The sequence below is a fragment of the Pan paniscus genome, chromosome 17, assembly GCF_029289425.2.
Source record: "Pan paniscus chromosome 17, NHGRI_mPanPan1-v2.0_pri, whole genome shotgun sequence".
NCBI classification, from domain to species: domain Eukaryota; kingdom Metazoa; phylum Chordata; class Mammalia; order Primates; family Hominidae; genus Pan; species Pan paniscus.
Genome location: NC_073266.2, coordinates 76,250,148 through 76,269,860, shown reverse-complemented (window position 1 = coordinate 76,269,860; position 19,713 = coordinate 76,250,148). Strand labels below are relative to the sequence as shown.

The following is a 19,713-nucleotide window of genomic DNA, read 5'->3' as shown; positions in this document are numbered from 1 at the left end:
ATATTTATTTTTGTCTACAGAGAAAATAATCATTTAAATGAAAAACTTTTCCACTCAACTGAATATGCACTCCACTTAGCACAGTGAGTGGCTGATGAGCACAACACCCGCCACCCCAGCAGGCTTACACGGCACTTACTATGTGCCAGGCACGGTTCCAAGAAAGGTCACTAGTTACATTGCCTCACACAATCCTCACAACAAGGTAGGTAATATTAACATCCCTCTTTTACAGATGAGAAAACTGAGACATGAAGAGGTTTAAAAGCTCACCCAAACTGAAATGCCTAGTAAGTGACAGAACCAAAATACAGATGCAGGCCAGCCTCGCTACTGTGCTATATGATACTGTCTCTAAAATCTACTGCTGGCTTTTTAGGTAACTCGACTCTCAGACAACGTAAAGTGTCAGTGCACTGGCTTTTCACTGTTTTACTACACTACAGCTTTAAACCCCCTGACTTTTTTTCCTCAAAAAAAAAAAAACAAACAAAAAACCTTTGGCAGGCTGGGTGCGGTGGCTCACGCCTGGCCTTTTGGGAGGCCAAGGTGGGTGGATCATGAGGTCAGGAGATAGAGCGAGACCATCCTGGCTAACACAGTGAAGCCTGTCTCTACTAAAAATACAAAAAATTAGCCAGGCGTTGGTGGCATGTGCCTGTAATCCCAGCTACTCTGGGGGCTCAGGCAGGAGAACTGCTTGAACCCAGGAGGCAGAGGTTGCCGTGAGCCGAGATTGCGCCACCGCACTCTAGCCTGGGCGACAGAGCAAGACTCCGTATCAAAAAACAAAACAAACAAAAACCCAAAACAAAAAAAAAAAAACCCAAAAAACCTTAGGTAGACCCTTAATACACAGAAACTGATTAAAGCTGGGTTTCTCTCATTGAGGCCTGAAATAGAATGCTACCTAGTCCAAATCCCCAATCTAAAGATGAAAAAGTGCTTGAATGTCTTTAATAAATTGACAGGAAACGACAACAATAATAGGTACAATATTTTGAGCATTTTTAGTGTGCCAGGCACAGGGATAATCATTTTATCTTATCCTGTAAACCTCATTAATTTAGTTCTATCCATTTTGTAGATTCCTTTTGGCTTAGAAAAGTTAAAGAACCACAGTCACACAGCTAGTCAGCAGAAAGCCAAAGCTTTGAACCCAGGCTAGCTACGCTAAGGCCCACTGCTTAACCACTGAGCTATGTGAACTGAACAGCTGCTCTGCTGCAGGCCGAATAACACTTTTGCCATATTCCGACAAGACTCCTTTACCGTTCTTCTACATGAAAGCACAACTAAGCTGCAGCAAGCGATGAACACAGAAAGGCTATGCAGGGATAGATCTCAGGCCGAAGGGTTACTTTTTATCCTGGCCATCTATACAACATAACTAGAAATCTTTCTCCTTATTTATCTTTAAGGACATGTATTTTTGTATTTTTAAGGACAGTTATTTCTGGTTTTGGTTCCTGTTTTTTATGTTTACATATGTTTAAAACTGAATTATTGTCTGTTCTGTTGCAACTTTTATTTCTTCTACAAACCTGCATGCAATATAATATAAAAGGGCATGAACTCGAGTTCCTCTGTTCTCCGTATCTAGCTATTCATGCTGAAATTCCTGTGACTCTGCCTTCCATCTTCCCCCACAGCCCTCAAGCACTGAGTCCCCTGGTAATATCAACTAGCGGTAAAGGCATAGTCCAAAAGAAAAACTAAAGGTTTATGATATGCCCTAAACCCTCAAGCCTCTACCACACTTACATTTAGTGTAGATGTGTCTGATGTTTGGAATATTCACAATACTTCAAAATATAATGCAGCCACCCTGTTAAGACATGAATCAGTAGGATTTAAAAGTTTTCTAGCTTTCTTAAGCTGACATTTTGCTTTAACATGCCTCTTTATTTTGTACTCCAAGATGACGTTTTTATATTGGGGCAAAGCTTCAGCCTAAACTGCAATCTTGTCACAATTTTTAATATTTCTGGTTCTCTACTTCACAGGGGCAACTAAAGGATCTGTTTTTGTTATTTTGAGATGGAGTCTCGCTTTGTTGCCCAGGCTGGAGTGCAGTGTCATGATCTTGGCTCACTGCAACCTCCCCCTCCCAAGTTCAAGTGATTCTCCTGCCTCAGCTTCCCAAGTAGCTGGGATTACAGGTGCCCACCATCACGCTGGGCTAATTTTTGTACTTTTAGTAGAGACGGGGTTTCACCATGTTGGCCAGGCTGGTCTCGAACTCCTGACCTTAGGTGATCTGCCTTGGCCTCCCAAAGTGCTGGGATTACAGGTGTGAGCCGCCATGCCCTGGCCACAGGATTTGGTTTTAAAAGCCAAACAAAGGGCCTAAAAGCCACGGTGAAAATACCAATAAGAAATGAGAATAAACAACCAAGGTAGTAATTCTTCATATGATTCCCTCAATCTTTAAATACTTCACCAATACAGAAACCTAAACTGATCAATATTTTTTCCTTTACACCTCATCACTTCTAGTGAAGTTTTGGAAGCCTTTTCCTTTTTATGTCACGTAGGCACCTTAAAAGCTGAGATCAATTGTATAATATAAAAACAAACAACACCCCTGATGCCAGATTGAAAATACAGGTTGAGTATCCTTTATCCGAAAGACTTGGGACCAGAAGTGTTTCAGATTTTTTTTTTCCAGATTTTGGAATATTTACGTATACATAATGAGGTTATCTTGGGGATGCCACCCAAGTCTAAACATGAAACTCATTTATGTTTTTCTTTTCTTTTTTGAGACCAAGATTCCAAGTCTCATTCTGTCGCCTAGGCTGCAGTACAGTGGTGTGATCTTGGTTCACTGCAACCTCTGCCTCCTGGGTTCAAGCGATTCTTGTGTCTCAGCCTCTTGAGTAGCTGGGATTACAGGCATGCACCACCACGCCCAGCTAATTTTCGTGTTTTTATTTTATTCTATTCTATTCTATTTTTTTTTTTGAGACGGAGTCTTGCTCTGTCACCCAGGCTGAAGTGCAGTGGTGTGATCTCGGCTTACTGCAACCTTCACCTCCCGGGTTTAAACCATTCTCCTGCCTCAGCCTCTTGAGTAGCTGGGATTACAGATGACTGCCACCATACATTTTTAGTAGAGATGGGATTTCACCATGTTGGACAGGAGGGTCTCGAACTCCTGACCTCAGGTGATCTGCCTGCCTTGGCCTCCCAAAGTGCTGGGATTACAGACGTAAGCCACTGCGTCCGGCCCAATTTTTGTATTTTTAGTAGAGATGGGGTTTCGCCATGTTGCCCAGGCTGGTCTCAAACTCCTGGGCTCAAGTGATCCACCCACCTCGGCCTCCCAAAGTGCTGAGATTACAGGCATGAGCCACCATGCCCAGCCTCATTTATGTTTCATATACATCTTATACACATAGCCTGAAGGTAATTTTATACAATATTTTAAATAATTTTGTGCATGATACAAAGTTTTAACTGCGACCCCTCATGACGTAAGGTGTAAAATTTTCCACTTGTGGCATCATGTTGGCACTCACGAAGTTTTAGACTTTGGATTTTCAGATTAGGAATGCTCAACCTGTATAAGCCAATTACCAAGGTGGCATATTTGCATTGTATATTCTATTTTCATAAGAAAAAAATGGATGGATTCACCCATTAGTCATCAATCCATAAGACTTATAAATAAAGTTTTATTAACACATCAGCATAATAGCTGAAATCTCACATTTGAGGTGTTTACCTTGTTAACTTCATTTGTCTTTCTCTAAATCCTCACTATTTAGAGAGGGAAACTCATTTAAGTAAGATTTTGAGACTTTTCCCCATCCCTTACACAACAGTGTGGTAAATCTTGGGGGAAAAAAAAAAAAAGCTTTTGTTCCATTAAAAATTCTACTTTGAGAACCATTAAAAATTCTGACCAAACTTGCCTTATATCAATCTAATTATAAATAATAAGAGTAAATTCAGAAATTATTAAAATAAAATAACTGGAAAGATACAGGCGCCAAACCGGTACTTTTTGTTTATCATTGCATGCCTAACAACAGGCCTGGAAATGTCACTTCCCTGGCAATCTGATGTTATTGCACAATGTCATGGAAGCACAATCCTGCAAAACACGGTTCAGATGAGCTCAACAGCTGGCCTTCCCATATTGAAAGAAGTAAATCACCAAATAAATGATTAGCTAGTGACAGCACATTCTGTCTCCTTTGAAATTCTTTACCATATATGCAGTGTTAATATATTTAGGTGAAAGAATGGGGAAAAAACATTAAATATTTACTGTTAGAATTTTTGTAGAGGTACATTTCTAAGCATATCTGTATAGAACTTTAATTTACAAATTACTTTTATATGCCCCATCCACCAACATTTCCTTGTTAAAGTCTAGTTCTCACTAAAAGACTAGAAAAGACCATGCAATAGTTAGGAAAAGGAAACATACAAAATATACATTCTACTAGAACCTTTTATGCTACCCCCCCAAAAGAAAACCCCACATACTGTGTAGTATTTTACACATATGAATGTAAATTTTGCTGTGTGGTTATCAAGTTTTATTATACTGTGGCTCTATTAATTAAAAAAAATCACAAAAGACAGGTAAGAACTCTAGGAAGAAAAATATGTTTTGACAAAACAGGAAACATAAAAGTAAAGACATGAAGCTAATTAGTTATTCAGATGGAATGAAGATCAAATGTATCATCTTAATAAGAAAAATAAAACTCTTCCATTCAACAACATGTTTACCTTATCTTTATCTGATTTTCAACTCTTAACCTAACTTGTATAATGAAAATAATAATGGATAATTGTAAAAACAAACATTATAAATACCTTACCATATACTCCCTTGTCTAAAAGGAGTAAAAACTCATCCACAGCATTACGCATCTCATATTCAGTAAGATCCAACAGTGAGACCACTTTGAAGTCCAGCTGTCTCAGTAAGTTAGTCAATTCGTACACATCCACCAAAGGAGCTTTGAGCTTGGGGTGCTCCCGGTAATTCATATTTCCTATCAAAAGGGCAACCTTGTCCTTCGCTTTGAAAAAAAAAGAAAGGGGGTGTTTAAAGAAGATATAAAGATTAAAACAAAACCTATGGAGACGGTATTATAATAAAAAGTATGCTTTAAGATTGCATTATTTCATTTCAAATAAGATTTCATTATTTAATTTCATTTTAGAACTATTTATGTAAGCAGATCAATATTCTCTGAGGAACACAGACGCTAAAATCATCAAACTGAAATTAAGCATATTCACACTTTTGAGAGCCAGGCAAAGGATATTTATTAGCTGTATATGAAACATAACAGTAATTAATATTAAAGTTTACTTTTATTAAATTATAACAAAAGGGATATAATATTCAACTAGACTTTTGGAGAAAATTTAAACAAGGAATATTTGAAATTGGGTTCCCATCAAATTAGGTTCTGTTTTGCTGAGAATGGAAGAGGCTAAAAACAAGATAACTAACAAAGGGACAGGAAGAATTCCCATCAGAGTGAATGAGGGGAAATATCAAAGAGAGAGAGAACTTCACGAGTACTGTATTCTTGGTTTCTGCAGTAGCCATGTGGATGTACTACCTTCTCCTCTTAGCATCTTTTAAAAATACTCCCCATTTGACTCAGATGAGGCTATTTCAGGGGTATGTGAAGATTTTGTGTATGAGTACCTTAAAAGTTCATTTTTTGAACTTAGTGCACTGAGACTTTGCTCAAAGATAATGTATTCTGATAGAAACAGTTTTTTTGTTCATAAGAGAAAAAAAGATCTGTATCTATGCCTTAAAAAGTAGCAGCTAGCTTAACCAGGTGTGCAGCCCATCTAAAACAGTGTGGAAGGCCAGACCTAGCTTAGTGCTTATGAGGTCTTCAACACGGTACCTTTCTTTGGTAGCCTGGAATGGGGTCAATGGTTAAAAACTCAAGATCCACTGGTATCAAAGGGAGGAAAAAAATTAAAAAAAAAAAAAAAAAAGAACACACCAAAACCTCAAGACCATCCCATGACAATAATAGCCTCTGACGTCTTTCTTCTTGAGGGCTGACAGTGGGGCGTGTGCAGCACCCGTAATAGTAGCAGCAGTGACAGAAATGCCAGGGAGCAGAGAGACAGGGTGACAAGAGCACCTGCAGCCCCAGCCAATTGGCTGAAGAGCCGCCTGGGTAGAACTGCAGGCCACCCCCTCTGACGCAGGCCAGGACTTGGTAACCAACCCCTGCCACAAAGTGCTGCTAAGTAGTTTATTTGTAAGTTATTATGAATACTACTCTTATGAAGTCGAAACAGGCATGAATAATCACATTGCTGACTCGACGTCTACAATATGTAATTTCAGATGTTTCAAATAATTGAGATGATTATTTCACCAAAAATCTCTCTGGTGAAATTGCTTTTCTTTCCATAGAACACTTAAACCTAGTGTTAAAACTAGCATCAATTTAAAAGACTGTGACTCTCTCAAAGGATAAAACAAACTCTACTTTGTGAAAAGCCTCAGTAATTTTATATCATGTCATCTCTATTCTATATGTGCATGTTCAGAGATTTCTAGCCAACTGCCCAGTGTTATGAATATACATAACAGTGAAATGATACTTAAGCCGCATTATTAATTCAATGAAAAAGCGGAGAATACTCAGCATGGATTTCAATAGGAGGCAGCATAAAACTTAACATCACTTGTATTTCCTTTTTTTTGAGACGGAGTTTTGCTCTTGTTGCCCAGGCTGGAGTGCAATGGCATGATCTCAGCTCACTGCAACCTTCTGCCTCCCGGGTTCAAGCGATTCTCCCACCTCAGCCTCCCGAGTAGCTGGGATTACAGGCATGCGCCACCACGCCCAGCTAATTTTGTATTTTTAGTAGAGATGGGGTTTCTCCACTTAGGTCGGGGTGGTCTCGAACTCCTGACCTCAGGTGATCTGCCCACCTCGGCCTTCCAAAGTGCTGGGATTACAGGTGTGAGCCACCATGCCTGGCCTTTTTAAAATTTCTTTTAAAATAAACTAGTATTCTTACACTAAAGTACCTGCTACAGCAAGACTGTTAGCTGGCTGATCCACAGCACATTTTTTTGAGTCCATCAATGCTATTAGAATAAGGATCCAACCTCAACAGAGTGACAGACTCAAATCAATCTTCTTCTAAGGTGAGGGGAAATGTGAGAATGCACTGTCTCTGCTTTACATCATTATAGTCCAAATCATAGGTTTACAGCAAGAGGTAGAAAAGAAATAAAAAGAAATCACTGGGTCTTTGGGGAAATAAAATTAACTGTCAAACTAAGCATCATGGGATGTTTTTGCTGATATCAAATCATTATTCACCGGTTTTGTTCTCTATTTGGGAAAGAATACTTGGTACAGTTTACAGAATGCATGGGTTCAACAGTGTGAGAACTACAGGTCTTAAAACATATGTATCGATAATTGTCTATAACACTTCTAAAATTTTCCTCCAATGATAATTTTTAATAGCTAGTTCCTAAGATGTCTTAGAGCATTTCCTTGACTTTAATGGTGAAAAAGATGGTGGGTAAGTAAATCTTACCTGTCCAAGCTACTTGTAAAACAGTTCCTGGGTGACAGGTGAACTGGGGTGGATGGAAGATCAAGAAGTAGTAGAAAGGGAGAGGAAAAAGGACACGACAGAGAAACGAACAATAAAACTTGAATTTGAGGAGGTAAGAGTGAGGAATAAAGAAAACTTCAAGACGGCAAATATAAAGCAATTTATAATGGTTTTCAAGTGATAACATAAATGAAAGAGTTTTTCTGTAGAAAAATATTTACTGTAAGAGCTACCCACAACTTCTTGAACGCAAACAATTTATTGGAAAAGTGAAACAAAAATGCCAGTGGATTCAGCAAAAGAATAATGAAGCCACTTCAGAAAGACATTTTAACTCATGATCCTAAACGTCTTCCAAAGTTTAATGTAATATATTCTTCAAAAACTGGTGTTATATCATTAATCCCATGTCTAATAATTCTATTATGTTACTTTTCTAAATAGAGTTAATATTCAGAAGCACCTAGAAAAGGAGCTGGCATATAGTAAATGCTATTAAGTATTTGTTTAAAAATCTCATGTATTAAATCTTTTAATGACTCTCCATGTCCTACAAAATAAAGTCCCAGTTTGATGGTGTGGGTGAGGAACAGGCAGCTCAGTATTGCTGGAAGGTAGAGGACTAGGGAAGGAGTGGCTGGGGGTTAGACTGGTGATGTAGTTTGGCATTCAAGGCCATTTGTATTCTAGTCCATGCCTATCTTTCCAGCTGTGGTAGCAGGTAGCCCCCAGCAAACCACAGTATCCTTGCCCTTGTGTAGTACAGTCACCCCCACCTGTGAATCTGGGCTGTATCACGACCTTCTTTGAGCAACATAATATGTGTGACCCCTCCGCCAGTTCAGGGTCTAAGCCTTAAGAAGCTCTGACAGTTTCCACTTTGGAGATCCAGCCCGACATAAAGAAAACAGCTACATGGAGAGACCACTCAGGGAAAGAGAAGGAACCGAAGGAAAGAGGGAGAGGGAAACGAAGAGAAAGAAGTTGGGGGTGGGAAGAGGAGGGGAGGACAGAGAGAGACAGACAAGGAGAGGGAGAGACAGAGAGACAGAGTAAGAGGAAGAGAAAGAGAGAGAGAGAGGGAGGGAGATTTTTCAGTCTTCACAATCTTTCACCAACCCCCACGAAGGTGCCAGGTATGTAAGCAAAGCCATCTTGAATGTTGCAGTCCCAGCCTCATCTGACTGCAGTTGCATGAGAGACCCCAAGAAAGACCAGCAGAACCACCTACTAAACCCAGTCCAACCCACAGAACAATGAGAGATAATAAAACTGATGCTGTTCTTAAGCTAGTAAATTTTGCAGTGTTATTCAGCAATAAATAACTACATTACCAGTATAGCCTCCAGCCACTCCTTCCCTAGTTTTCTACCTTCTAGCAATACTGAACTACTTGTTCCTCACCCACACCATCTATTTCATGCCTCCATTCTTACCATGTCTTCACCCTTTGTTCCCTCTCCTTCATTTCTGAATGAACTCTCATCCCATATATTTTCATTTTATCCCCTTGAGAGCTCCCAATTCATCCTTGAAAATCCTCACCTTGGCTTTGCCTCTTAGGTAAAGCCCTCTCTAACTCTCCTCGACTAATCTGATCACCATCTTCTATGAACAATTTCTAGATTCTTTACATATTTCTACTAGGCATGTAGCATGTACTATATTATTCATTTAATGTCTGCCTCCTATTAGTATCCAAAGCCTTGAATTCACAAACCAAGGCTTGTTCTCTTGTTTCATTAAGCAGCGGTCCCCAACCTTTCTGGCACCAGGGACCAGTTTTGTGGAAGACAATTTTTCCATGGACGGTGTCAGGGGAGGGGTGGTTTTGAGATGAAATTGTTCCATTTCAGATCATCAGTCATTAGTTAGATTCTCCTAAGGAGTGCGCAATAGGGTTCACACTCCTATGAGAATCAAATGCCGCTGCTGATCTGACAGGAGGCAGAGCTCAGGTGGTAATGCTCGCTCACTCGCCTCCTGCTGTGTGTCTCAGTTCCTAACAGGCCACAGACCGGTTCTGGTCCACAGCCTGGGGGTGGGGGATGCCTGTCATAAAGCACAGATGAAACATTCGATAAATGTTTAGTGAACTTCAATGATAGAAGTTGACCTGATATTCCATTTATCTTGTTATTCTTTCAATTGGGACATGTTTGAGAAAGAATACCTGGCATAATGGAGCTAACAGAGGCTATGGAATGAGAGATAGATGGGTTTCAATCCTGTCTCAACTACTACATTGTATAATCCTGAGCAAGTTTTATTAAACACTTAGTTTTAAATTTTCATCTACTAAAAATGAGGAAAAATACCTACATCTCAGGGTTAAATTAAACATTTCACTAGGTGAAAACACTTAGTTTATTAGCATTACTATTAAATGCATATTTGTGATTAAACCATCTTCAGCAACTAACCCAGTTACATTTGGATCTTGTCATTTTGTGTACCTAAGACATACGTATGCTCCTCTCTACAGAATATGATGGCTATGCCTTTGTTCAGAACACTATTTTAATAGGTATTTCTTAATCAGTGAGGTCTGTCTGGAGGATCTAAAGAAAAGATCATGGAGCTGGAATACATGAAAACTTACCACTATGAATGAAACATAGCAGGTTTTTTTTTTTTTTTTTTTTGAGACAGAGTCTTACTCTGTCGCCCAGGCTGGAGCGCAGTGGCACAATCTCCACTCACTGCAACCTCTGCCTCCTGGGTTCAAGTGATTCTCATGCCTCAGCTTCCCGAGTAGCTGGGATTACAGGCGTGTACCACCACACCCAGCCTATCTTCTCTATTTTAAAGCTGAGATCTGCTACAGAAAAATCACACAATTGATCTGAACCATTATAAATTCTTACTCTTTAAAAGTCTTAGTTGGACTCTCAATACACATTCACTTGTAGATCAGACTTGTAAGACCTTGCTTCCATTTTCTTTAGCCTCTAAGCCTCTGCCATAGAATAAGATCTATATTCAGCCTTACTTTACTCTTTTTCCCTCAATCTTTTTTTTTTTTGAGACAGAGTTTCACTCTCGTTGCCCAGCTGAAGTGCAATGGCACGATCTCAGCTCACCACAACCTCCACCTCTCAGGTTCAAGAGATTCTTCTGCCTCAGTCTCCTATGTAGCTGGGATTAAAGGCATGCACCACAATGCCCAGCTAATTTTTGTATTTTTAGTAGAGACGGGGTTTCTCCATGTTGGTTAGGCTGATCTCGATCTTCTGACCCCAGGTGATCCTGCCTGCCTCGGCCTCACAAAGTGCTGGGACTACAGGTGTGAGCCACCATGCCCAGCCTTTTCCTCAACCTTTTAAGCATATTACTACGCCTAATTACTTAGAAACAAAAAACATAAACTAAAAATGTCCTCAGCTTCCCAATAAATCTATCTGTTCACCAATCTCTCCTTCTTTTTAATCTCAAAAGAGGTTTCAACATTCTGATTAAAGCCAATTTCTCTTGTTTTCACCTTGGCCCAAATCCCTATCATCTCTTCTAGGAACTTGCTCTATAAATTGTCCTCTCTTTGATGGATCACTCTAATCTACACAGTCTCAACAGATACTTCCTTTCCAAATGTAAGTATCCTCACATTTTCCCCTCCTACCAAAACACTTTGAATATATGCCCTATCTAGTTAATTTCAAATCACTCTTTCTTTCCAACAAATTAATATGTACTGTCTTCATTTGTTCACTTCTGAATCTTTCTTTTTCCACTATTTTATACATTGTATCCATGTTTAAATTCCCAGCATAACTCAGTAACTGACACATATTAGGCACTTTCAACATTCCACTCAAAGCCACCAATCACATCTTCAGTAGCTGAATCCAATGGACAAATTTTAGACATATTTTATCTGGCTTCTGCCAGCATCAAGATGTTAGCTATTTTTACCATCTTTAAATGTTAATCTGCTAAACTTTTATCTGCTAAAGTTTTCTCCCTTACATTTTCTTGTCCCAGGCATTCTTCAAATGCAACTGTTCATTTACATTTTATCCTAAATTCTTTTCTCTTTCCATTGGAGAAGACAGGGGAGCAAACGCTAAAGCTACTGCAGCCTTTGTGATTTCTATCCCTCACCAAGAGACAGCACTAACCACTTCCTCCTCTATGCTAACTATGCAGCATGTACATGTTTCTTTTTGTATGCATGTCTGTTTGCATATCGTGAGAAACACACAAATCACTCCACAGAAGTTGACTTGACCCTAGAAACTGAATTTGTAATCATTTTTAAGCCTCCTCTTCTAAACCTGCTTTTACAGATACAAAAAAATAAAACATTTGGTCCCAATGTTACTCAAATATTTCTTTAAAAAACCAAACTAAAATGTCTTAAATTCCTTCTGGAGTTATACACAATAATTATACTTTGATAATGCATTTTAAAGCTCTACTCACCCAAAGGCTGGTCAGTTGTTTGCTCTTTATTATCTATACAAAGATAAAAAAGCAAAACATGTAAGATCCATGGTATATTTCCAGAGTTAAAGATACATGAAAAGTATATAACATCAGCAGCATCACTTACAGAATATAGTTTCTACCCTTCAGATTTTTAATAAAAACACTCTTGAATGGAAAAAAACGATGGTGGTGTTCACAATAGGAAGTAGCAGTAGTTACCATTTCCTGATGCCTCAGCTGGCACCGTTCTATATGCTTTATATATAACAGATCTAATGAAACCTCACTCTACCCTATGAGGTGCCTACTATTATTAACCCCATTATATAGATAAGGAAATTAAGGCAGAGAGAGATTAAAGTCACTTGCCCAAAGTTATGAAGCTAGTAAGTAGCAAATCTGGATACTAACTTAGGGAGTCTCCTTCTGGATTCTAGGCTTTCACCCTCTACTATACATAAAATAAAATCCCGCCCCGCACCTGAAGCACCATGTAGGGAAAGATGTAGTTCATCAGTTGTGTGTCCACTACTGTCGAGAGATAACTTTGTACTACTGGTCAAATAAATGCCACTGAAGCCTATTAAAAGCTTTCCCTATACAACATTCTTCTTTTAAACCTAAATTTTTGGTACTCCCTGAATTGTGGGAAATGAGGAAAAACTCAAAGGGCCAGGAAAATTTTAGAATCTTAGTGGTGGCTATTTACAAAAGTTTTTCTGAAATAACTTTTCATAACGTTCATTAAAGAAAAGCAAGAATTAACAGACTAATTTAGGAAAGGGGATTCTATCCAGACCCCCTATTCTCCCCCATTAAGAGAAACAATTACTAGGATGGTTTTTGACAGTTCAAGACCTACTTGAGGCAGGTCTCATTGAGGCTTTATGTGAATTTGAGGACACTACAGCAAGGAGAATGACGCACAGGTAATGGGGACTTTCTGCTGTGTCTAGTTTGCTTATATACAGTCAGCACAGCCCAATGGCATTCACAATAATAGATGTTTGCTAATGCAATATGAGTATGACACTAAGCTAACTAGTAATGATGCTAAAATAACGAGAAATAAGTGGAGAAGTAATAGGGTTTTCTACAAATATTAAATGACATAACCACCTTCTTAAACTATTCCTGAAAGGTTTTATTTTCAGATCTATCCACAGGTTCCATCATTGTCTTTCAGAAAGCCTACACGAGGTTGACATCCTGTGTCTTCATGTAGTTCTCACTGTTGATGTGCCTTTTATCTCAGGTGAAGGCTTAACTTATTAGAAATCTGTTCTAATTAAAATTAGCCTACAGAGTTCTACATACTCTTGACAACTGTCACTCATTAAGAAATGGTCACTGACCAACCGACCTGTATGATGCCAATGATCCCCACAAACACACTTCTTACTCCAGATATAGGCACCCACCCAACTAGTTCAGATATGCTCTATGACTGAGGCACCAAGAAAAAGGTCCCAGGGGTCTGATCAGTTCAGAAATGTTACCCCTGTCACTCTGTCAAACACTGCTTCCTGCTTTCAGATTAAAGGTCACGTACTTCCCCCATTAACTTCCTTGTTATGATATAAGGAGTAATACACAATGATAATACCTTGAGGTTTTATGTTACCTCAAACACTTCTTTTCTACCCTTACAGTTTTATAACCTAAAATATTTTTAATGCATCACTTGTATAAAATTGTACTTCATGTAGTTAATTTCAACCTTAAATTATATTATTTCAATAAAGAGAAAAAAGTTACTAGTATTACTGTAGCAAAAGAGTACCTACGGTAACTTTACTGCATTCAACAACTTAAAAATCTAACACTAAAGTTTTATGTTTGTATTACTCACCAGGATGACCAAGATTATTTAATTCATCTAAAACAAAGTAAGAGAAAATAGATTAAGTAATCTAAATGCCAATTTAGCACAAATAGTAAGACTAATCAAAGTAGTTTTGAGCCAGTGAATCATGTTATAGTGTTTTATCAGTTTACAACTTTTCAAATTAAATGAAGAAGCCATGCAAATACTGAATAGCAAAGAATAGTGAATATTGCTGTGCTTATCATTTAGGACTTCTAAGCCATCACTGTTTTCATTAAGTGACAAAAACTAGGCTCTTTCATAATTTATTCATAGTTTTAGATATTCTGGCTAATTAAAAACAGTAATCTCAAATGATCTTTTTTTAAGTCAACTTTTAATTTTAGAACATTTTAAGGTTTACAGAACTACTGTGAAAGTAGTACAGAGAGAGTTCCTATATACCCCATACCTAATTTCTCTATTATTAACATCTTATGTTAGCCTAGTGTATTTGTCACGTCTTATGCTAGAATAGTATATTTGTCACAACTAATGAACCATTAATGGTCTTTTTTGCTCAGGGACTCCATTCAGGATCTCACATTACAACTGCTTGTGTCTCCTCAGGCTTGTATCTTCTTGGTTCTGACACCTGCTCAGGTGTTCCTTGTCTGTGATGACACTGACAGTTTTGAGGAGTAACTGTCAGGTATTTTGCAGAATGTCACTCCACTGAGATTTGATGTTTTTCTCATGGTTAGATTCATAGTTTCTCAAGGTATAAGGTGTTTTTGGGAGAAATAGTGGTTTCAGAATTAACCTGTACCCCATGGGACATCTTATCATGGCCAATGGATAGGTAAAATAAGTAATGACATTATAGCTATCTATTTTTTCAAGTTTTATGAAGATAAAAATTAACATTAACAATAAATTACAAATGTTATATACTATTCATACTTTTTTAACGTAGAAACTTTATTCTTATATGTTACATAAAATCAATTGAAGAAGGTCTGAGTCAGCACATGTGTTATGTGCAATTTTTTTTGCCTTCAGTATTAGGCTCAACTCATTCCCAGTTACTTAGTTATTTAGGTCAGCAGCACTGTACTCTTTCACCCCTCTTCAGTGAGGCTGTATCATACATTTGCAATACAGTTAGGTTCTTTTCTTATAGACTGTATTCCATCTTGGAACCCCCCTCCTCTGACCTCCTAAATGATTAAAATTTGTATACATGTATTCATCATTAATCATACAGAATAGTTCCACTGCCCTAAAAAAATCCACCTATTCAACCCGCACCCCTCATCCTGATCAAGTATCTTTTTTTCATTCATACATAATAATCGTACATATTTATGGGATACATATGATATTTTGACACATGCATATGATATATAATGATCAAATCAGGGTATTTAGGATATCCATCATCTCAGACACTTATTTCTTTGTGTGGGGAACATTTCACTTCTAGCTATTTTGAAAGACATGGTAAATACCTGTTACCTATTGCCACCCTACTGTGCTATCAAACACTAGAACTTATTCCTTCTAACTGCAGGTCTGTACCTATTAACCAACCTCTCTTCATCCACCCCCAAGCCTCTTGCCAGTCTCAATCTACTCTCTACCTCCATGAGATCAACTTTTTTAGCTCCCATAGATAAGTAAGAACATATGATATTTGTCTTTCTGTGCCTGGCTTATTTCACTTAACATAATGACTGTTCCATCCATGTGGCTGCAAGTGACATCATTTCATTCCTTTTTTATGGCTGAATAGTCTGATCAAGTCTCTTGAATAAAATACACAAAATGAAATAGAGGACACCATGCTAAATAGGTAAAAAATATATATATAATAAAGGACACTGTTCATATGCAATTCTCAATTTTGTGGACTTTCATTGAAAAAAATTTGCATCTAATTTTTTCATCTGAGACTTCTGGAGAAACTTCGTAACTGGATTTTCATCTCTATATGTTCTAAATAGAGTTATTTGAAAATTATTATTTAATAGTGTGCTTGCTACTGCAAAAATTATAGAGAATACTGCAGGTACAGAAGCAGCACAGCAAGGTGATAATTCACATGCATCACCTTGGAGCCAAACAGCAGTGCTAGCTTATATTTATTCTTAAGAGGTTTCCAACATTAGGAAGACTTAAAAACCATGCAATTAGGCAAAAAGGATTAGGAGAGGAAGAGGAGTTCGATTAGGATTTCTTCACATGGCTTCCCTCAAACAGGGTTAACAGATCATGGGATTAGAACTCCCTTACAAGAGAGAATTCTTGTTTGCAACTATATATTAGGATGAAAACAGTAATTATAGTATTTCAAAGTGATACTATAGAGACATGAAGGACAGGAAAATCAGAAAATATAAAATTTAACATTATTTCCTTACTTTACCCAAGTAGAGCCTAAGCTTATGTAATAGAGGCAGAAATTGAAAAAAATACTTTGCCATCCACAAATCTAATTTTGCAAAACAATGTGACATCACACTAAGGAAAGATGATCCAAATTTTAATATTTACTCATTACAATTTAAGTACAATGCTTTGGCTAATTAAAACAAATTAGAAGTTTATGATGAAATAGATTTTCAGTTCCCTTTACATATTATGGTAAAGGTGACATGGTAGATTATCTAGAGTCCTGTAGCTTCAAAAAAATCCTGATCAACTTTATATTAATACAGAATATTTAATATTTCATAGAACATATGTTAAACAATAAATCTCTTCTCCTGAAACTTTTATAAAAACTAAATTTCATTTGAGAGCATCTAATCATGGCTAAAGGACAGACAAAATAATCTAAAACAAATATCCATGATCACATAGCCACCTATCTTTCTTACAAATTTTATGTAGATAAAAATTAACATTAAGAATTAATTGCAAATGTTCACTACTCAAAAGATACAATGCAGGAACTTTGTTCTTATATGTAATATTAAAAGAAAGTCAACTGAAGATTAGTTATTGTAATACTGTGTCAATTTAATCATGTCTGTCCATTTATAAAACTTCAAAGATTAAAATACAATATTCTTCAATCAAAATCATTTCTTACAGCTAGTATTTTTTCCATCACTGCACTCAGTAGGCTAAAAGCACTCCACCAATCCCAAGAGTAACTAGCATGCAGGAGATTTGGTTTCAAACCAAAGACTTACACTACCTTCAGTGCACTCCACTGCCTCATCTGTTCTTCCTTGTTTCAGAAAAAACAAATTTGAATATATTGTAATTCATGATCTTAAGAAGGGCAGCCGTCAAGCAAATAAGAGATCAATATCATAGAGATATGTTGGCAAACCAACACATGCATCAATACCTCCAACTATGAACAATATAACTATAAATATATTAAGCTGAAATATAACAAATTCCCAAATTACGCAGTTAAGAATGGGATTGTTAATAACCTTTCTTTCCTTTATATGTGTATAATGTTTGTTTTTAAAAATGTTTTATTAAAAATCTTTTTCTTTTATTATTATTATTTTTAATTCAACCTCCCAGCCTGAAGCAATCCTCCCACCTTAGCCTCCCAAGTAGCTGGGACCAAGTGCATGCCACTATGCCTAGCTAATTTATTTATTTATTTGTATTAGAGATGGAATCTCACTATGTTGCCCGGGCTGGTCTCAAACTCCTGGGCTCAACTGAACCACCAACCTTTGGCCTCCAAAAGTGATGGGATTACAGGTGTGAGCCACTGCACCTGGCCAAAAATCTTTTCCCACTGAATCAAGTTTTTTGTAGCTAAAGCTTTAAAGAATACATATTTTATCATAAGTGTTGAAAATAAACTGTAACTAAAATAATTTAAATAAAATGGCTTTTTTTCCTGATTCTTTTTGCTTTCTGTGAACCTAGATTATGATTTTGGTATGCATTCTTTCAAATTTCAATATAAACAATATAACTTCTAATGCTTAACACATCATTAAATAGTATGGGGTAAAAAGTATAATTTCCTTTGCTTAAACGTTGCAGTTTATATAGCTTATATTATAGTCCACTTGTCAGAACACTGGGGAAATACTTCTTACCTATGATGATTTCTACCTTCTTGCTATCTTGACTGTCTCGATCATTATATACATGACACCAGTAGGTTCCTTGGTGTTCCAAATCCACATAAGGCACCTATATCAATATTAGAACATGTAAATGCTTCCTTTTCAATTTTAATGGCTTGGAGAAAAAGTCATTTTGTGTTTTAAAAATACGCTCCAAAACATAACATCTTAGAAGGCTTTAGACATTTGTTACATTAGCTCCATTCATCAGGTTAAATACCAGCAAGTAAATGTTGTAATGATTCCAACAGTGCTGAGTTTCATGCAATACTATTTGACATTTTACATATAAGCCTGAGTTGAATTCTAGCACTTTAGCAAATATAAGAGCTAGTTAATATGAAATCATAAGGGACTTTAAATAAAAATACTGAAAACATTAAAACATCTGAAAGGATATGAGTTTTAATGTTCACCTTATATTTCAATTGTACCATTTGTTTTACATGTTAACTCCCCCAAAAGACCCCAAAATCAACTTCCTACCATGTATAGCTTTTTGGTCTCATGTGTTAATGGTAATTCATTTTTGAACCACTGGTAGTGAGGAATAGGGCTTCCAACAGCAACACACTGTAAAACCAATGTGCTGCCTGGCATCAGCTTTTGGGAAGTTGGTTCAACACAGATTTGCAACTTGGATTCAGAGACGCCATCAACACTTCCTTAAATTAAAAGAAAAAATAAAATCTCTAGGTTAAAAATAAAAATAAAATTTCCCTATAATTAAAGAGATGTGTCAAGTTCCCCCTTCATTTGTTACAATCTTTAATAACATTTCCCAAACTGTTTAAAAAAACTATAGCACTCATAGAAATATTACGAGATATTCTGTGGCCAAAAGAATGCTGTGGACAAATAAACTTAGAAAATTCTGGGTTAAACACATTTCTCGATTGCAGGACTTCTCAAAGCTTTAAAAGTGTTAGTATGAATTGTCAATTAAGGAGAGGAATATAGTTCAAGTGTCTTCTAAATGTGTTTGGCTGCAGAATCTTTTTGATCGAGGCAAACAACTTATTAACATCTTGAACGATATTGGCATTTAACATGGAAAGCTCTAAGTTCCGTTCTTTGACATACTGAAATAAGTTTTGTAACCCACACTGAATAAATATTGGTGAGTTATCACTAACATTTCTACCCCAGGCAGCTATTAGACATCATTTACTTAACACTCATTTAATACTCTTTAAGTTTCCTGAAGGCAAAGAGCTTGTCAATTTTATGCAACAAGTCTCCATTATGAAACTCAGTGTCTAACACATTACAGGTGATCAGTAATATTCATTGAATGAATATGATTCCACTTATAGATATATTATTACATGCACAAAAATAGTCTAGAAAGATATACATTGCTCTCTTAATTCATCAGGATTATTTCTGGAGACTGTTCCACTCCCACATGGACACCTTACCTGGGCTTTGATATCCTGCTCTGGGTCATCCCAGTCCCTTCCCACTGCCTCCCACCCCACACAAATGTCTACCACGTTTGGCGCCACCTAATGCCTTTAGAACTGAGTTGACAAGGAAGGGTAAGCCAGCTGAATGTTTTACAAAATTTTAAAGGCAGACTGTGAGCTGGCATTAGGGTAACCAGTGGTCTCAGTCTGCCTAGGACAGAAAGGTTTCCCAGAATACAGCACTTAAAAGTGCTAAGACTAGGAAAGTCCTGGGAAAACCAGATGGCTGGTCACCCCTAGCGGGCATGACCAATTAGATCCTCAAGGAACCCCAGCTGCAAAAGATTCTGCCTCACTCACCAACTCCCTC

The 19,713-nt window shown here is 37.3% G+C and overlaps 1 protein-coding gene across 3 annotated transcripts in view; it reads right to left on the bottom strand.

Moving 5' to 3' along the window:
- MALT1 (MALT1 paracaspase) overlaps positions 1-19,713 on the bottom strand; it is an 84,990-nt gene that overhangs the window by 25,958 nt on the left and 39,319 nt on the right. The window contains exons 5-10 of one of the 3 annotated variants that reach the window (XM_034943825.4): positions 18,421-18,599; positions 17,905-18,001; positions 17,028-17,060; positions 13,868-13,894; positions 12,010-12,042; positions 4,842-5,045 (exon numbers count right to left, since the gene is read on the bottom strand). In XM_034943825.4, coding sequence (XP_034799716.1) covers positions 4,842-5,045; positions 12,010-12,042; positions 13,868-13,894; positions 17,028-17,060; positions 17,905-18,001; positions 18,421-18,599 — 573 coding nt within the window. The remainder of the gene's footprint in view (positions 1-4,841; positions 5,046-12,009; positions 12,043-13,867; positions 13,895-17,027; positions 17,061-17,904; positions 18,002-18,420; positions 18,600-19,713) is intronic. The other 2 variants (XM_034943826.4, XM_063597343.1) reach the window with 2 other exon arrangements.